Source organism: Pipistrellus hanaki (genome assembly GCF_964339955.1).
Source record: "Pipistrellus hanaki genome assembly, chromosome: 6".
Taxonomy (NCBI): Eukaryota; Metazoa; Chordata; class Mammalia; order Chiroptera; family Vespertilionidae; genus Pipistrellus; species Pipistrellus hanaki.
The window spans coordinates 80,367,662-80,384,599 of NC_140508.1; the positions used below are offsets into that span (position 1 = coordinate 80,367,662).

General features: G+C 59.1%; 1 protein-coding gene across 50 annotated transcripts in view; it reads left to right on the forward strand.

Moving 5' to 3' along the window:
• CELF4 (CUGBP Elav-like family member 4) overlaps positions 1-16,938 on the forward strand; it is a 264,622-nt gene that overhangs the window by 198,025 nt on the left and 49,659 nt on the right. For 27 of the 50 annotated variants that reach the window (XM_084888869.1, XM_084888858.1, XM_084888836.1 and 24 more), the window contains exon 3: positions 7,859-7,937. In XM_084888869.1, the coding sequence (XP_084744995.1) occupies positions 7,859-7,937 (79 nt within the window). The remainder of the gene's footprint in view (positions 1-7,858; positions 7,938-16,938) is intronic. The other 23 variants (XM_084888861.1, XM_084888881.1, XM_084888837.1 and 20 more) reach the window with 1 other exon arrangement.

Here is a 16,938-nt window from a genome sequence, read left to right on the forward strand (position 1 = left end):
AGTCTGGTGAAGGAGGCTGGAGAGGTAGCCGGGCAGCAAAGGCCTCCAAAGCCGCTGCCACCACGGGCAGCCTTGTGATCGGACCCGCACACCCTGGGAGGGCGCGGCCCACTGGCCTCTGTAGGGTGGACCTCACATTCTAGACCAAGCATGTCAGACTCAAAGGCTAACACGGGCCAAATAAACAAGGTTGACGTTTATATGGGCCGCAAAAGCTTCCATTTTCATAGAAACGTAGTTTTATTTCTTTTTTTTTTTTTAATATATTTTATTGATTTTGTACAGAGAGGAAGGGAGAGAGATAGAGAGTTAGAAACATCAATGAGAGAGAGTCATCGATCAGCTGCCTCTTGCACACCCCCCACTGGGGATATGCCCGCAACCACGGTACATGCCCTTGACTGGAATCGAACCCGGGACCCTTCAGTCCCCAAGCCAACGCTCTATCCATTGAGCCAAACCGGTTTCGGCCGTAGTTTTATTTCTATAGAGACATGAGGAATACAAAGGGCTGAAATAAATGAGTCGTCATTAACATAAAATCGTACAACATTTTTAAAAAAAATTAATACTTTTTCTTGAACATTAACTTACCAGACACTGAATAACTGCGCAAATTAATAAGCATAACACAAATAAACCTATTTTTCTCATTCTCCGAAAGTGAAATATTTTCTGTTGCACACACCAAACCAGCCAGTCCAAGACTGATGACGTGGCCATCGGCTGCTAAAAAATTCGCTGCTGGTATTAGTGGAGAGAAATGGTGTGCCTGCGTAGGCGCGTGAGGGAAATGAAAGCAACACCATTATAGTGATCAGTCATTAGCAAAAACTGTGGTTCATTCCTAATTATTACGTACAACAGGATATTGTAAAAATTAAGTTACAAAATTTTTATTAAAACGTTTCTTACACACCGTTCTATTGGCTGGGCCGCAAAAATATCCGCAGGCCATGAGTGTGGCATGCTTGGTCCAGACCAGCAGGCCGGCAAACTCATTAGTCAGCAGAGCCCAATATCAACAGGACAACGATTGACATTTCTTTGGAGAGCCACGTTTTTTAAACTTAAACTTCTTCCAAATAGATTCGCCCAGGCCTTGGCATTTTGTGGAAGAGCCACATTCAAGGGGCCCAAGAACCGCATGTGGCTCAGGAGCCGCAGTTTGCTGACCGCCGTCTTAGAATAAATTTTAAAAAGGCCATGTCCCCTCTTGCCCAGGTACCTGGAGAGTCCCTGGCACAGCATCACCAAAGCCCCTGAGTTTCCTGCTCACTGAGGGGCTGCCATGGGCACAGTGGCGTCTGGCTTGACCTCCCGGGGCCCGGCCTCAGCTGAGCTGCAGCATGTCAGTCTGCAGTCAGCGGAAGGGGGCACCCCGCAGTCCCCCGGCCCAGGCTGACCCCCATGGTGCAGGGTAGCTGAGAGGGGACCCTCTGCCTGAGAAGATCTTCCTCCCCAACCTTCCTGCGTCTGGCCAGCTCCGGGCACCCACATGCCACCAAAAACAAATGGTGTCATTTTTGATGATTCTGCCTAGGACTTACATGTTCTGATATTTTTGCATTTAAAACCGGCACCACACAAAATAAAGATGAATGGTAGAATCCATGCTAATAATGTGAAATTTATATTTTTCTCTACTTTGAGAGACATCAAATAGCAAATAAAAATACCATGACAAGAGAGAGAGACAGTGGAAGAAAGGAAAAGCTTTATATTTCAGTGATTTAACGTTGCTCCCCCTTCCCCCCCACCCTTTGCTTTTTTCAACAAAGAGCCTTGCAAATGATCTCTCTCTTCCCGGAGCAGCAATGCTGCTGTGACTGGGGCTCAGACGTCCCAGAGGGCCCCGCACACGGGATCTGATGCTTCCCGTTTCAGCATGAAGCCGGCTTCTCTGCGGGGGACGAGAAGCAGCAGCAGGGATGGGTGAGGACCAGGAGCCAGGCTCCTCACACGTGCATCGGCGTGAGTAGACAGGGACGGAGACCAGCTCTGCCTCCGGGGAGGCCTGCGGCCTTGGACTAGGGACCAATGGGCATTCCCACACAACTTCGTGACTGGGGGACATGCAGGCCCTTCTGGTGAGGAGGGAGCTGGGTGCCACCAGGCACTCACACATCCCAAAAGGGTCCAGAAAGGCCCCTTGGCTTGGAGGTGTGGACACTCCCCCTGGAAGTGCAGTGCCCTGGCTGCCCCCCGCAGCCACCCCCACCCAGCACCGTGCAGAGACCCCCGAGGACTCCTGGACACAGAGTGGAAACCCGTGTGGAGGTGGAGCTTTGTTGAGCGACTACTCACCTTGCCGCGGACTTTCCTCCTGGATCCCCTTTAATCCCCAGCCTACATGATTTCTTTTAGGATGTCTGTGATGTCACACCTGTGCTACTTAAGCATGCACATGTGTGTGCGTGTGCACCCCACACACATGAGAAAGCAAGTGGGGGCGGGAGGGGTGGGGGTAGAGTGCGCTGCAGGCCCAGTGTGACCAGGGGCTGAGTGAGAACCAGAAGGAACAGGGTTTGGGTGGCCGGGGAGGAGTGACCGGGAGATTTCCAGGTCCTTTACTTCGAGACAGCGGCGGGGCCCGGTAAGCAGAGGGCTGCGGAGGGTAAGGACACAGGTGGGGGGAGGCCCTAGGAGATTCGTAGGTCATCAGGGCAGCCCAGTGAGGCAGGGGCAAGTTCATGAGCTGGCCTGGGTGGGTGTCAGCGGAGGATGGAGCAGCAGCCAGCCCTCACCCTCAGGAAGGTGGGAGCAGCAGGCGACCAGCCAGATAAGGACATCCCTTCAGGACCTGGGGACTGAATACATCCGGGCTCTCAGGGACCGGGGACCCCTCTGCAGGCCGGCCCTGCTCTGGTGGGGCACTCACTCCAGCCTCGGGGAGCCGCACAGACAGATGGGGGAGAGGAGAGACACCGACAGGGAAATGGCTCCTGCTCAGGACCAAACCCGGGCACACAGCCCAGGCTGTGCCGGAGGACCGGGCAGAGGAGCGGCTGGAGCTGCAGGTGAATCGGGGCCGCCGATGGGGGCGGGCCGCAGAGACCTGCAGACACCTGCGAGAGGGAGAGTGGGCTGCCTGAGGACAGACGGGAGGGAGGGGTGTGGGAGAGGGAGAGAAGGAACCACATCTAAGAGCCGGGCTGGCCTGTCTGTCCGTCTGTGTGCCTGCCCGCTGGCCACGGGCCTCCTGCTCCGCGGGGAGCCATGCTGCACGGACAGGTGGAGCGGCTGGACCAGCTCAATCATCATATTTATTCTAACTGTAGTGTAATCGTCCCCAAGGAGCCCGGTTCAAATGAGCTTGACATTATTAAAATTTTAATGCCCAGTTTTCATAGCTGAATGAATATTTAAAGGGTATGTCCCAGCTTAAGTTATGATGATGAAGAAATTAATGGAATGTCTTGTTTAATGCATGGATATGTGTTGATGCAAAAAGTGGCAGAGACGGGGAGGGGGAGAGGAGGCCGAGAAGGGGCCCGGGAGGGAAGGAGCTCTCGACCCGCAGCCCTCTGCTTGGGCTTCGGAGCAGGGAGGGTCCCAAATTCCGGGCCAGGACCATTCGATCCCAGGAGGGGACCTCGAGCTGGAAGCAGAAGCACAGTGGACAGGAGGTACTGATGTGTCCCCAGAGGCCTGGCCCCGGGAGCCTGCAGGGCAGTTCCAGGGAGCTGTCCTGACCCAGGGAAGTGGCCCGGCACCTGGAGGCCATGTGCGATGCTGAGGACACCTCCGAAAGGGAATCAGCAGGGGCAGTGCCCCCCGCAAGAAGGGCATCACACCAAATAGAGGGCATCACACACAGCCTACCTCTCCCCAGCCCCAGCCCCAGGCCCCCCTGGAAGGAGGTACGGTGGCCGAGGGGGATACGGGACAGAGGAGCAGGAGAGTGGGGAGCGGAAAAGCGCCATGGTGCTGGCTCTGGGGCCTTCACAGCACGGTGTTCACCTGAAAGGGATGCAGTGTTCACCTGGGGCCTGTGCGGCAGGAGGTCCTGAGGCTGAGACCACGGCCATAGGGTGCCAGGTTAGAAGAAGGACGAGGAGATGCAGGTGCCCCTCCCACCTTCCTCCTCGGTCCTCTCCCAGGACGGCTCCCTCTGGGCACACCGCCCTCCAAGGTGAAACCAGGGCCGGCGTCTGCACAGAGCCTGCTCCGGCTGAGAGACCTCCCAACCGCGCCTGACACTTCATTGCTGCTGGGAATTAAGAAAGCGCGCGTACAAGGCCGTATTTTCTCTCTCCCTCTACCTGGCACCTCGCTGGCAGTCCCGAAAAGACTGTCCGGACGCTGACCATCCCTAGATCATGACGGGACGTGAATAAGGAGGCAGGAGTCACAGGTCCGTGGGGAACAATTCAATTTCGCTCCTGCAGTCTGTTTGGGTCATGCCCTGGGGGCTCCGCCGGGGGCTGAGGGCGGGTGGGAGGCCGGATGAGGCCGGGAAGCCCACTGTCAGAGAGAAGCAGGGTGGAAGTCTGGGGGTGCGGGCCCGGGCTGGCCGGTCAGAGCTCCCCGGGGCCGGAGGCTGAGTGCCGAAGCCTGGTGCAGAGCACTCATGGAGAACAGCGGGATGGTGGCTGACTGCTCCCCCCCACCCCCCTCGGGTGGAAGGTTCCAGGCACAGGCTCAGGCAGATTCCACTGGTCTTGTTTAACATTCCATGGAAAACGGGCCCCGTTCTATCAGAAGGAGCCCTCTCAGCCCTAGTCAATCCACAGGACGCACCCCACCTGCTCTTGGACCCACATATACGTTCCTCTCCCTTCTTGCTGGGAAAGCTGAACCCACCCCCGTCTGGCCCCCTGCCCTTCCCTCTTCTGCCTTGACCTTTCCTGGACCACCCCCAAGCCCACCACGCCTGCCTCCCAGCAGCTCCATGCAGTCAGGTTCTTGTTGATGTCGCCGTTTGCCGACTGTGTGACCTCGGGCTAGTTGCTTAACCTCTCTGAAACCCCATTTCCTCACTTAAAGTTAAGGATGACTTCATTGCATGCATCATAGGGGACGGTATGATAATCCAGCAATGCCATCAGTGTAACAGCTAGTTCTGTCCCTGAGGGTGGAGCAGTGCTGTGTACCCCGGGCAGGACTGAGTCCCTCCTCCAGCCACTCACCTCCCAGCCTTGACCGGACCTTGGCTATGGACACGGGAGAATGTTGGGGGGACCTGTTCTCCGGGGTACCAGGAAGGCTTCGTGGTCAAGAGGAGGAGGCCGCTGGGGCTGGGAGAGGAGCTTGCAAGTCCAGGGCATGGGCTTGGGAGAGGAAGGCGCTGGGGAGTCGGGAATGGAGTGATATACAGGGTCAGGGGGGTCTGATGTGAGGGGCCCGGCTGAAGAGGTTGCATTTGATGTGATGGCCCCCAGCTCCCCTGCCAGATGGGCACGTCCTCAAGAGCTTCCTCCAGGGTGAGATAACACGGAGGCGGCCCACCACTGTGCTGTTAGCCCTGTGCCTGCCCGTCCTGGCCGAACCCCAGATCTGCTGCTTCTAGGAGCTCTGGCTCCTTGTCGGAGGAGAGAGATAACACTCCCTGCCTCAGGGACGTGTAGTAATTACATAAGCATGACAACTACAGAAACACGCCCAGGAGAAGACAGTGCCGGGACTGGGGCCCGGTCAGTAGCAGGAGTTTTCTGCAGGAGAATATTGCAAGTTTGGGGGAGACCGGGAGGCAGGGACAGTCTAGGAGAGAGGGACAGTCTAGGAGAGAGGGACAGTCTGGGAGACAGGGACAGTCTAGGAGAGAGGGACAGTCTGGGAGACAGGGACAGTCTAGAAGAGGGCTGGGTGACGACTCCCAGGAAGTGCGGGATGCCTGCTCAGCCTTCTGGACCCTTCACTCAAACACTGGAATGGAGGTGGTTTACGGGGGGAGCCAGGGGACCCTAAGTGGAGCCGGGACTTCACTGAGTCCCTCTTCCTTCCTTCTCCCTGTGACAGGAGCCCCGCAGAGGTGGCAGTTCCTGTGCTGGGGGAGCTTCCATGCACAGCACCTTTCTCCCCCTCCACTCCGCATGGGGCCGAGTGGGGCCCACGGGCGCACAGTGGCCCCTGACCCCTCATAGTGATCGGCCCCCGTGTCCTGTCTTGTGCCCCTGCCAGCTGGCCTCTCGCTCTCTGTTCCCTGCCCTGCCTTCTGCTCTGTCCTTCCCGGCGGTGCGTCTGCCCTTCCTTGCAGTCACCTTGCTGACTCGCGGCACCCGCCTCCCCCTCCTGGCTGTCTTGACGCAGCCAGAACTCTCTTCCAATCAGAGCCCAGAAGCCCGGGGCGGCTTGTGACTGGCTAGCCCAGCCTCTGGACCCGAGGGCAATTGGCCACAGAAAATCACCCGGCGCAGGACAGAAGCTCCATAGTAACCCTGGCAGGCCAGGTTCCCGGGCCCATCCATCCCTGGTGGCCCTGCCTCCGCTTCCCCATCTGTAAAATGGGGGTATGCGTGCCGGCCCCGCCTGCCTTTCAAGGTTTGCTGAGGAAGATGTGCAAATGTGATGAGGGATGAGGGGAGCGTGGCAGACAGACGCTCCAGCAGAGACATAACGTGCGGTCCATTGGCGTGCCCCCTGCTGTGTGTTGCTTGGAACATCTTGGGACTTCAGGTGCCTCCTGCATCCGGTAGGAGTGGACAGTCTGCGGAGCTGGGATGCCTGGAGTTCAGAGACCCCTAGTGGCCTGAACGGGCATGGAAACAAATCCCGGAAAGAGGCAGGTGCCCTGGTGTCCTCCTGGCAACCAGACACCCCGTGAGCCCAGTAACTGTGCCAATTGCACACACACTTCCAAGGGGCAGCCCTGGCCACAGTCAGGAGCCCCAGCCCTGAGCTCTGCACCAGCCAGGAGCCCGGAAGCTCAGGCGCCCTGGGACCCACAGCTCACGTCTCTGAGGTGGCATTGGGTGAGATGCAGCTTGCTGCCAGGCCCCAGCCTGGGCAGGGGGCAGTCTTCAGACAGAGACCAGCTTGTGTGGGCAGGGCCAGCCAGAGATGTGCTGTGGGGACACTCAGAGCTGCTCAGAACTGGGACTGGGACAACCCGCGTCCTGGTCCAGAGAAACCCTCTTGCAAAAACTGGGCCCGGAGGGCTGCATAGGGAAGGGAAGTGGGCTGGGCTTCAGAGAGGACCTGCAGGTTTGCAGCTGTGTGGGTGTCTGCTCCTGCGACCAGCCGGTGTGGTCTGTGTGCCTAGCAGCTGTGCACCCGGGGTGGGCTTTCTGCCTCCCACCCCTGCCTGCTCTAACACTGGCCCTGCTCTAACACTGGCCCTGCTCTAACACTGGCCCTGCTCTAACACTGACCTGCTCTAACACTGACATGCTCTAACATTGGCCCTGCTCTAACACTGACCTGCTCTAACACTGGCCTTGCTCTAACACTGACCTGCTCTAACACTGGCCCTGCTCTAATACTCACCCTGCTCTAACACTGGCCCTGCTCTAACACTCACCCTGCTCTAACACTGGCCCTGCTCTAACACTGACCTGCTCTAACACTGACCCTGCTCTAACACTGGCCTGCTCTAACACTGACCTGCTCTAACACTGGCCTGCTCTAACACTGACCTGCTCTAACACTCACCCTGCTCTAACACTGACCTGCTCTAACACTGACCTGCTCTAACACTGGCCTGCTCTAACACTGACCTGCTCTAACACTGGCCCTGCTCTAACACTCACCCTGCTCTAACACTGACCTGCTCTAACACTGACCTGCTCTAATACTGACCTGCTCTAACACTGGCCTGCTCTAACACTGGCCCTGCTCTAACACTGGCCCTGCTCTAACACTGGCCCTGCTCTAACACTCACCCTGCTCTAACACTGGCCCCTGTGCTCTGTTGCAGATGAACCGGCCGATCCAGGTGAAGCCTGCGGACAGCGAGAGCCGAGGAGGTAGTAGCTGCCTGCGCCAGCCCCCTTCACGTGAGGGCCCACTTGTCTCTGCCCCCTCGTCCCCTCCGGCCTCCCTCTCCCAACGCAGCAATGCAGCGACTCCCGCCGCCTGCTCCTGTCTCCCCTCAGGCAGGGTTTTGGAGCTCTGGGGGGACAGAGTAAGGAAGAGGGGTGACTGGGGTCTGCCAGGGGGTGGGGTTCGGTCCTTTCCATGAGAGGGCAAGCAATGAGGGTGTCCGGGACACTCTCCTGCTGCCTGTAGGACACGGGAAAGATGCTCCTCCCACTTCCGTGTCACCAGGGAAAACCCCCCTGGGATGGGGCTTGACCAGTGGGAAGGATGTTGGGCCAGGATGTTGGGCCAGGATGTGGGCAATGGAGGTGGGACATGGGAGGGTTCAGGCCAGAGAGGGCAAATCTGAGGAAAGCTCCCGTGCAATGTTGGGCTGCTTCCCGTGGGGCGTTGGGCTGCTAAGGGCAAGATCCCGAAGCTACATTTAGGGAGGAGGTGTCTGAAAGGGAGCAGAGCAGAAGGCACGGCCTCACATCAATACCGGCCCCCTTCTCACAGAGGAAACTGACTTCGCCCGTGAGGCCACCAGGGCACGCAGGCTCAACCAGGCCGGGCCCTTGGCTCCCTCTGCCAAGAACCCATGCCCTGGAGCCTGGCCTGTGCCCGTGCCCACACCATGCCAGGTCAGGCCCTTCTGCCCCTGGGTTATCCCCGTCCGGGCGTGGACAGGCAGGTAATAAGGGATTTCTCTCTCCCTTCCCTCCCCATCCCCCAACATTTTCTAGCAAATTAAGAGCAAAAGGTAAAATGGGCGAAAGCTACTTGTGAATTCAGAGCCAAGATCCTTGTTCTGAGAGAACTCAGGGCGGTCACACAAAGAGCGCCTCCTGCTGGCCGGGAGAGTAAGTGCCACCTGCCGCCCTCTCTGGGGAGCCCCGAGGGGCGCAGGCCTTGGAGGCAGTGGCCCGAAGGAGGGAGGAGCCACACCTGGAGAAGTCGGCCCAGGAGGCAGGCCCCTGAGGGGCAGCAGGGGGCGCCTGTGTGCGGAGCAGACAGCTCACAGTCCAGCCAACTTCTCTGGAACCCGAGCCCAGAGCAGGGCGGCGGGCACTCCTCTGCCCAGGGAGGCCGAGTCCAGCTCTAACTCAAACCTGCTCTTGCCTCCGAGGCAATAGCTCTCTGACTCCCAAGTTGCTAACCTCATCTCCTTTCTCCCATATATCTCCTGCCGCTGACACTTGCCCCAAACCCGATTAATCAGCTCTTTTATTCTTCCCGCGGTGGAAGGGGGAAAGCAGAGCCAAACCCAAACATCTATCTATTAATTGCATATTCAATATTAAACAGGGAGGTGATCCTGAGTCAGCACTATCACCGAGCTAGTTTTTAAAAAGCGAAAGTATATCCATTAAATACTTCTTCTGGGCGGAGGGGCCGGGGGAGAGGGGAGCATTAAAAAAAGATGACATGAACGGGAACAGGAGGCGGGTGGGAAGGCAGGGGAGGGAGTGGGAAGGGGAATGCTATGGGCAAGGTGAAGGGAAAGGGGGCAGGAGGAGCGAGGCCCGGAAGAAAGTGGGCTGGAGGAGGCCAGAGGAGAGAAAGCTCATGTTGGCCTGGAGCAGGCAGGGAGGGCTTCCTGGAAGAGGTGGGAATTGGACCCAAATGGTGTAGACTTGGCAGGAGACAGTGAGCACGAGTGAAAATGGAGCCCTACACACAAGGCCAAGGGGTTGGACAGGTCTCCATCAGAAGCAGGAGCCACCGATCCTGATGGGGGCACAGGGCAGAGAGAAGGTACCCCAGCTGTGATGTCAGGAAGAGCGGAGACAGCTCCTGCTCCCACCACCAAGAGCCCGGCCCCAGCTCGGCAGGGAGAGAACGTCGAAGGAGGAGCCTCCCGGAGCCACCAGGAGGACCCGGTTCATGCTGCAGAGCTTGCGGGAGCACATGTCGTTAAGCTCAGATTCACACCCAGAACCGAAAGGCACGCAGGCACACGACACACGCCAGCCGCCCGGCTGACACAGGAGCGGCTGGAACGGAGGCCCCGGGCCCTCCCCTCCGGCTCCGGCTCCTCCTGTCTCCCGCTGGGAGGGCCAGCACACAGGGGAGGGTCCGGGCAGGTGCGGAGCCTGAGAGTCAGTCCTTCCCACTGGGTCCCCAAGGCCAGTGCGGCCCAGGCATTCAGCCAGGCGGGCCCCTGCAGCCCTCCGCTGCTCCCCCGTTCATCTCATGGCACCTCCCGGCGCCCGCCCCGCCCCGAGGCCGGCGCCCTGTGGCTGCAGTCCCGCTGGGCTGGCTAATGAGGTTGGACACAGTGCGTGGGAACGCCGAATCTGGGGCCCTCCGGAGGCCACGTTCCCCACCACGAAACCGTGGCTGGTTCTGTGCTCGCGGCCCCTCCGCCATCTGCAGCCCCATTGGCTCCTGCGGCTTTATAAATCCTATTAAGTTCCTCATTTCTCCTCCGAGCATCGTTTTATTTTAAAACAGACACAGGCAACGCACTGTCAGGGAGGCCCTTGAGGGGCTGCTGTGGACCAGGGGATGGGTATTGCCCCCCCGTGCCCCTCCCACCCACCCCGACCCCCGCCCCAGGCCTGAGGCCCTCAGAGCCCTGTGGCCACACTGCTGACCTCCAGATGCTGGCTTTCTCCCTTCTAGACTTTTCTAGCTTTTTAGCCCCATATTCTAGGGAGGCAGTTTAGTGGGCGAGCAATTTAGATGAAATGGGCGTGTCGGCTGGTCCAGCTTGATAAAAATTCAATATTCAGGAGTTTCCACTTTCCTCTCGTAAGAGGCAATAAATGGCTCACTTCCCAAAAGCTTCTGGGTGAACGGGAACCCCCCGGGTCCCGCCAGGAAGCCTTAGGCCCAGGCAGGAGAGGGCGCACTAAGCATAAAGCATCGGCGCATTGAAGGTAGATCTGGAAATTATGCCAAGGCGGTAGGAATTAGGGTTTAAAAAGCAGGTTACTCTAGACAAGACGCATGAGGGAGGAGGGCGGGAAGGTGTGGGGAAAGCCTGGAAGGACAGGTGTGAACACCCTGTGGGACCCCCGGAGGTGGCCCTGGCGGGCAGGGTGTGGGTGGGCAGACTCAGCCCCACAGAACAGACGCGTTTGTCAGCAGCCAGTCGAGTCCCAGAGCAGGAGTCCAACGCCCTCGCCCTAGCCTCTCCTCTCAGAGACCCCAGAGTGAACAGAGGGTCCCAGCCGGGGCTGAGAAGGGTCCAGTGACTGAGGCCCCTAAAGAGGAAGGAGTCTGCCCCTCAGAGCAGAAAATTCCCCACCTTCACCTGCCCCTCCGTGGCCTCACAGAAGCCCCTGGAAGCTGGGCATGTGCACACCCACCATGGGCCCATGTGAATGTGTATGTCAGAGGGTCCATTTCCACTTCACCTCTGATCAGACCTCACAGACCCCACCATCTTCACCTCATACCGGACAGCCGCACCCCTGTCCTCCCGCCCCACAGCGACGTCCGGGCCCAGGGCCTCGGGCAAGAGGTCCTGGCCAACCTTTGGCTGGGGCACAGGTAGCTGCCCTTGGAATGGCAGGACACAGCCCACCTGGCAGCCGGGAGTCTCCTCTCACCCAATCCCTCCCGTCTAAAACAATCCAGAAGGAAAGCCACTCCACAGCCTCTCGGCCTCCTTCAGAGCACAGGGGCCGCTTACCAGCCTGTCCTTCCACATTCCCACCGAAATCTCTCAAGCTGCAGACGGCTGCATTTTCCCTTGAACCGCAGCCCCACAGCCAATGTCCTGGCAGATCTCAGCGTACTCGAATCCTATGTGTTTGGAACCAGCCTTTAAGAAAAGCCATTCAGCTTGGGAAGTCCATGTCAGACACCAGGCAGCAGACCCACTAGATGTGCAGGGAGCAGCCAGGGGCAGGCTGCAGGCCCTGGGGAAGGGCTGAGGGTTAGACTGCTCATCACCAGGCCAAGTGCCACACACACCCCTCCCGGCCAGGGCGTGGCTCCTCTGATGGCCAGGAAGTCCCTCCTACTTTTGACTAAGCATTCCCATGGTGGGTTCCTTAGAATAGATGGTGGTGCCCAGTTCCTCTGCCCTGCGGGCTTTACTCTCACACCTAAAACCCAAAAAGCAAAACAAAGCAACAGCAAACACCACTATCTCTTCCCTTTCCCTAGCCCCCTTTAAAAAGAAAATTTAAAACTCCACGCAGCTCCCCTAGTTCACACAACTGAACACAAATAGCAACGGCTCTGAGACGGGCCTTTGTGGGGAGGGAGGTGGCCGGTGGGGAGGGTCCCCTGGGAGGCTCCCCTGGGGCAGGCAGGCACATCACAAGTCCCTCGTCCCTCCTGCCATAGGTGCGAAATTATAATTAACTGCAAGCCTGCTGAGCTTAAATGGACTTTGCATTTTCAGCTGGGGGGAGGGGTGTTGATGGATCCGCATTTTGTTTTTGTGGTGTGTGTGTGTGTGTGTGTGTGTGTGTGTGTGTGTGTGTTTTAATCCATTCGGCAAGTTAAGTTGAGGCTCGAAGCTCCTTGCCAAATTCCCTCTGGCCCCGGCTAATTTAGCAAAGGATTGTTTCAGGGGAAATGGGATGTTAATCATTGCAAATGGGCTCCTGGATGGTATTTGAAGGCTGCCTCTTGTGTGCCCAGGCGGAAGGAGCGGGTAACAGGAACAGGAGTGATGGAGAGAGGAACCCGGGCCCTCTGGCTCCCACCCATCGCCACTCCCGTGGCGTCCTGTGGCAGGCACTGTGTGGGCATGCAGGAGGAAGACGGGCAAGTTGAGAGAGAGTGTGTGTCACAGGCAGTCCTCCTAGCCAGCAGTCCTTGGTGCTGCAGAGACCTGAGGAGGGCGAGGTGTCTCCAGTGCTCTCCTGGTCCCTGGCTTACCTCACTTGCAACAGCCTGATAGCAGCATGGAAGCTGTGAGGTTGTGCAGGGGGAGGGGGAGGGGGAGGCAGGGGGAGACAGCTCACACCAGAGAGGTCAGGACAGGTAACACCTGCTTGGCCTGCAGAGGGAAGAGGATCTGAGCAAGCAAGGGCCAAGTCAAAATGGGCTTGGGGAGTCCCAAGAGGCCGGAACAGAGGGTCTACCTTGTGGGGAGGGCCAGAGATGGAAGCACTGGTTTCCAGAAGGTGCTTTAAGTGGATGCATTTGGGCAAAGGGAAGCCCTCTAAGACGCTGGGGCAGGGGGTGGCAGGGTAAGAGTGGCCCTTTGGAAACTGTAGCCTCAGGACCCTCGGCCAGCCTGGGGAGGGAACAGCAGGCTAGCAGGAACAGGGGTGGCGCTGGGCACTGCCAGGTGCTCTGAGGATGAGCACCCTGTCTGCTCCACAGCGATGCCTGCCACCTCCTCCGGCAAAGGGAGGATGACCCCCCTTTGGAGCTGCCAGAGGGGGGGCACCTGCGGAGCCCTCCCTGCTGACAGCTGCCGCGGTTGTTTCAGAGTTCAGTCCACGGGGAGAGCGGAGGGGATGGGGTGGGGACCTCAGACAGGGTGTGGCCGACAGAGTGCGAATGGAGGTCGTCCGGCCTAGGGCCAGGGCTGCGCTGAGCATATGAATTCCGCGGGACCAGGAAGGCTTCCGGGAGGAGCTGATGATTGGGATGGCAGGGTTACCGACAGGCAGCACCTGGGTGACGTGTCACAGGCAAAGACGTGAAAACAGAGACGAGAAAGGCGACTATGTGCCATCTTAGGTATTCTTTAAATAATGCAGAGGAATCGGTTGGGCTGCAGAGGAAGCTTCGCTTTCTGGGAGACTCCAGATGAGGTGCATCGTGTGTCTCGTTGCTCCTCAAATTCCGGAGCGTGGACCCCTACGCACACACAAGCTGACCGAGTCTGAGGGACCTTGTCTAGTGTCACCCTTCAGTCCAAGTTCACCAGGCCTGTCCCAGAGTCTATGTCCTCTCTGGGGCTGCCCTGCCTTCCTGGTGAGCCATGCCCTGCCTACCCCATCCTGCCTCCTCCTCACCCAGCCCAGCCCAGTGCCCACAGGTGCAGGCAATGCTGCAGCAGCTGCGGCTAAGCCCAAGCCAGGGCTCTGAGGGAGACGGATAGAGCCAGGAGGGCCTCCGTCCCCCATGAATCAGCCAGAGCCTCCAGTGCGAGCGCCTCAGCCCTGCAGTATCCCAGCAAGATTGACCGAGCAGCGTCCCCTTTCAATGGAGCGGGGAAGAAGAGGAGACCACACAGGGCGTAGTCTGCCTGCTCACCTCAGCCTCTCTGCGCTGGCCTCTGTGTCTTGCTGCCTTCTCACGGGTCCGTGCTGGATCCTGACACACAGAGAAAACTCTCCCGTTATCAGCAGTGCCCATCAGATGCCCAGAAGACAAGGCTGGATCAGAATTGGGGGAAGGGGGGATGGATAGGGAACTCGGGAGGGTCTAGGGTGGCACTTGCCTGGACGCAGGCTCAATCGGCAGCAGGATGAGCCTGTCTGTGGTCCACCCGAGTGTGTAGGGTCAGCGGGAGGAGCAGGTGGAACACCCACATCTGCCCAGCAGAGGAGAGCCCCCTGGTGCTCAGGGCCGTGTCGGTCTGAGCCAGGCAAAGAGAAAGGCTTGCAGAGGCTGGGGGTTAGCAGCCAGCATGGGTTTTTGTTTTTTGTTGTATGTGGGGGGTTTTTTTTTTGGGGGGGGGTGCGTGGAAAGGGGCATATCAGGGATCGATCATGATCCCAACCTCACAGATACCACATCCCAGCGCTGGGTAACTGGCCCAGGTGTCAGGAGCCTTTCGGCTAGGACACAAATGCCCAATTGGAAGTGACTCAAGTCCGCAGAAAGCTGTGCATGATAGAGAGATGTGCGGGGTTCCAGGAGGCCTCGCTGAGCTCTGGCCCCAGAGCAGCCGCCAGTCTGGAGGAGACCAGGCTATGGCTGCGGGAGCGCCACTGAGCAATGGGGACAGTGAGCCCGCTGGCAAAGGGCAGAGCCGAGCAGGCCGGGCAGGCAGGGACGGCTTGCAGAGGAGGCTCCGTGTCGGCGGGGAGTCGGGCTGAGAAGTTGGGGGGACGAGGAATTGGGACCGTTGGCCTAGAGCCTCTGCGGGGAGGTGAGGAAACCATTGGCCTGAGGAAGGGGTCCCAAGGCATGCTCCGCCGCACAGTTGGGGGCTTTCTGGAAGATGATGGGGAGTGCTGGAGAGGATGGGGAGGCGGGTGTGTGATGGAGGCTGGGCCTGGGCGGGCTGGCCACCTGCAGGGAGGACTGGACAAGGTGCCACGAGACCCAGGAGAGATCTGTGCCCCTGCAGCTGCGAGAGAATGGGCACGGGGCCTGGGAATGAAACCAGGAGCTCAAGAACCCTTTTGTCACCGTGAAATACAAAGTCCCAGACCATCCTTGCCCTGCCTGGGACTGCTGCTGCCTTCCAGGTCTCTCCCAGTGCACACCCACTGCCAGGCCAGTCCGCCCCGGGCGGTCCTCCCGGGCCCTTCCTAGCCGCCAGCTCCATGTGGTCAGGGCCCTGGGCAGGGTCCACTGATGGGGTGAGATCTCCAGAGCTTCCTCATGGGTCTCCCCAGCTCCGAACCCCCTTCCTGCTCTCCGTCTGAGCCACAGTTAGGCAGTGGGTGTTCGCTCCCCATCTCCTCCTAGAGTCTGTGCCCTTCTTGGGTCAGACCTGGCCAGCCTCCACAGAGCCTCGCTGGCCCCGGGCCCATGAGTGGGAACCTCCCCTACGACCCTGGCTCTCTGCCGCCTAGAACCAGTCCCCTCCTTAGCGCCCCCCTCGACCCCTCCAAAGTCAGGCCGCAGGCAGGGGGTGGAGGTGGGCAGCAGGGAGGGTGCCCCTGACATTGGCATTCTCCTTGCAGCGCATCTTAATAATTTAATGGCTATTAGCGGGGCCGCGGTGGTGGGGGGAGGGGGGGGAGGGGGCACAGAGGGAAGATTTATAGAGAGAATTCGCTCCAGGTTGGGGTTTTGTCTTCCTCTGTTTTCCTGGCATTTATCATGCATGTTTTAATTTGGATGGGAGAGTTGCTACCATCTGGCCATTATCGCAAAGAAATATTCATTTTCGCTGAGTGACACAGGCCCCATTCATCACGGGGCGCACTGATTGCCCGCGAGTGCGGGACTGCGCTTTCTCCTTCAGTAGCAGCGAGCCTTGAGCTCAGAGCAGATCCCATTTGCCAGGAGCCAAGGCATGGGGGCAGGCGGCTGCCCCTGACCTCACAGCCAGGCGGGCAGGGAGCGCTCTTCTGCCATCACAGCCCTCCCTCGCCCCTCCCCTCTCCTGGAGGTGGGATTTGGTGGCCCCCGGCGTGGCCCCCAGGCTTCTGACAGCCCTCACGTCCAGGGCTGTCCCGGGCCAGGCCACAGCGATGGCACAGGTGGCCCCTCTGCCCGGTCCCTGGGCCTCCAGCACCTGATAAACGCCGGATCCTGTCTTGCCAAGGGCGGAATCTGCTTAAGCAACCGTTCCCCCAGAGAAGAGCGCTCTAGTGGCTTCATCCCAGGTCAGGGCTGTGGGGACAGAAGGGCCTCCTCCATCTCTCACCACGTTCTAGTGGCACCATCCGGGCTGGGCCTGTGGGGAGAGATGTCTGCCTCGGGTTTGAACATTTCCAGGGTGTCACATTGTATCCTCCCGCAGCTCACAGGAGCTCGCCGCGCAGGCCGCCAGGGCCACCGGGGCCTTCTGTGGGCGATGGGCGTGGAACCCAAGCATCATGCCGGACACACAGGGGGCCGTCACAGAGCGTCCCTGCTGGGCTGAGCGCCACTCTACGTCTGCTCCATAAGCAGGCATTCGGTCTGCAAAACTCAGAATAGCGGTGGAAGTCTCCTTTCACATGTTTTAAATCATGGATCAGAGCACCCAGAATTTGGGGGCCCTCTGTGTCCCCCCATGTAGACAGCAGTGGGGATTCAGACTCACAGCCTGAAGATGACAGCTGAGCAGTGTCGTCGTCGTCGTCGTCGTCGTCGTCGTCGTGCGCCCCCCCCTCTCCCCCCCCCCCCACCCCCCCGAGCATCAGATACTCCCAGGAGGTGACTGGATTAGAG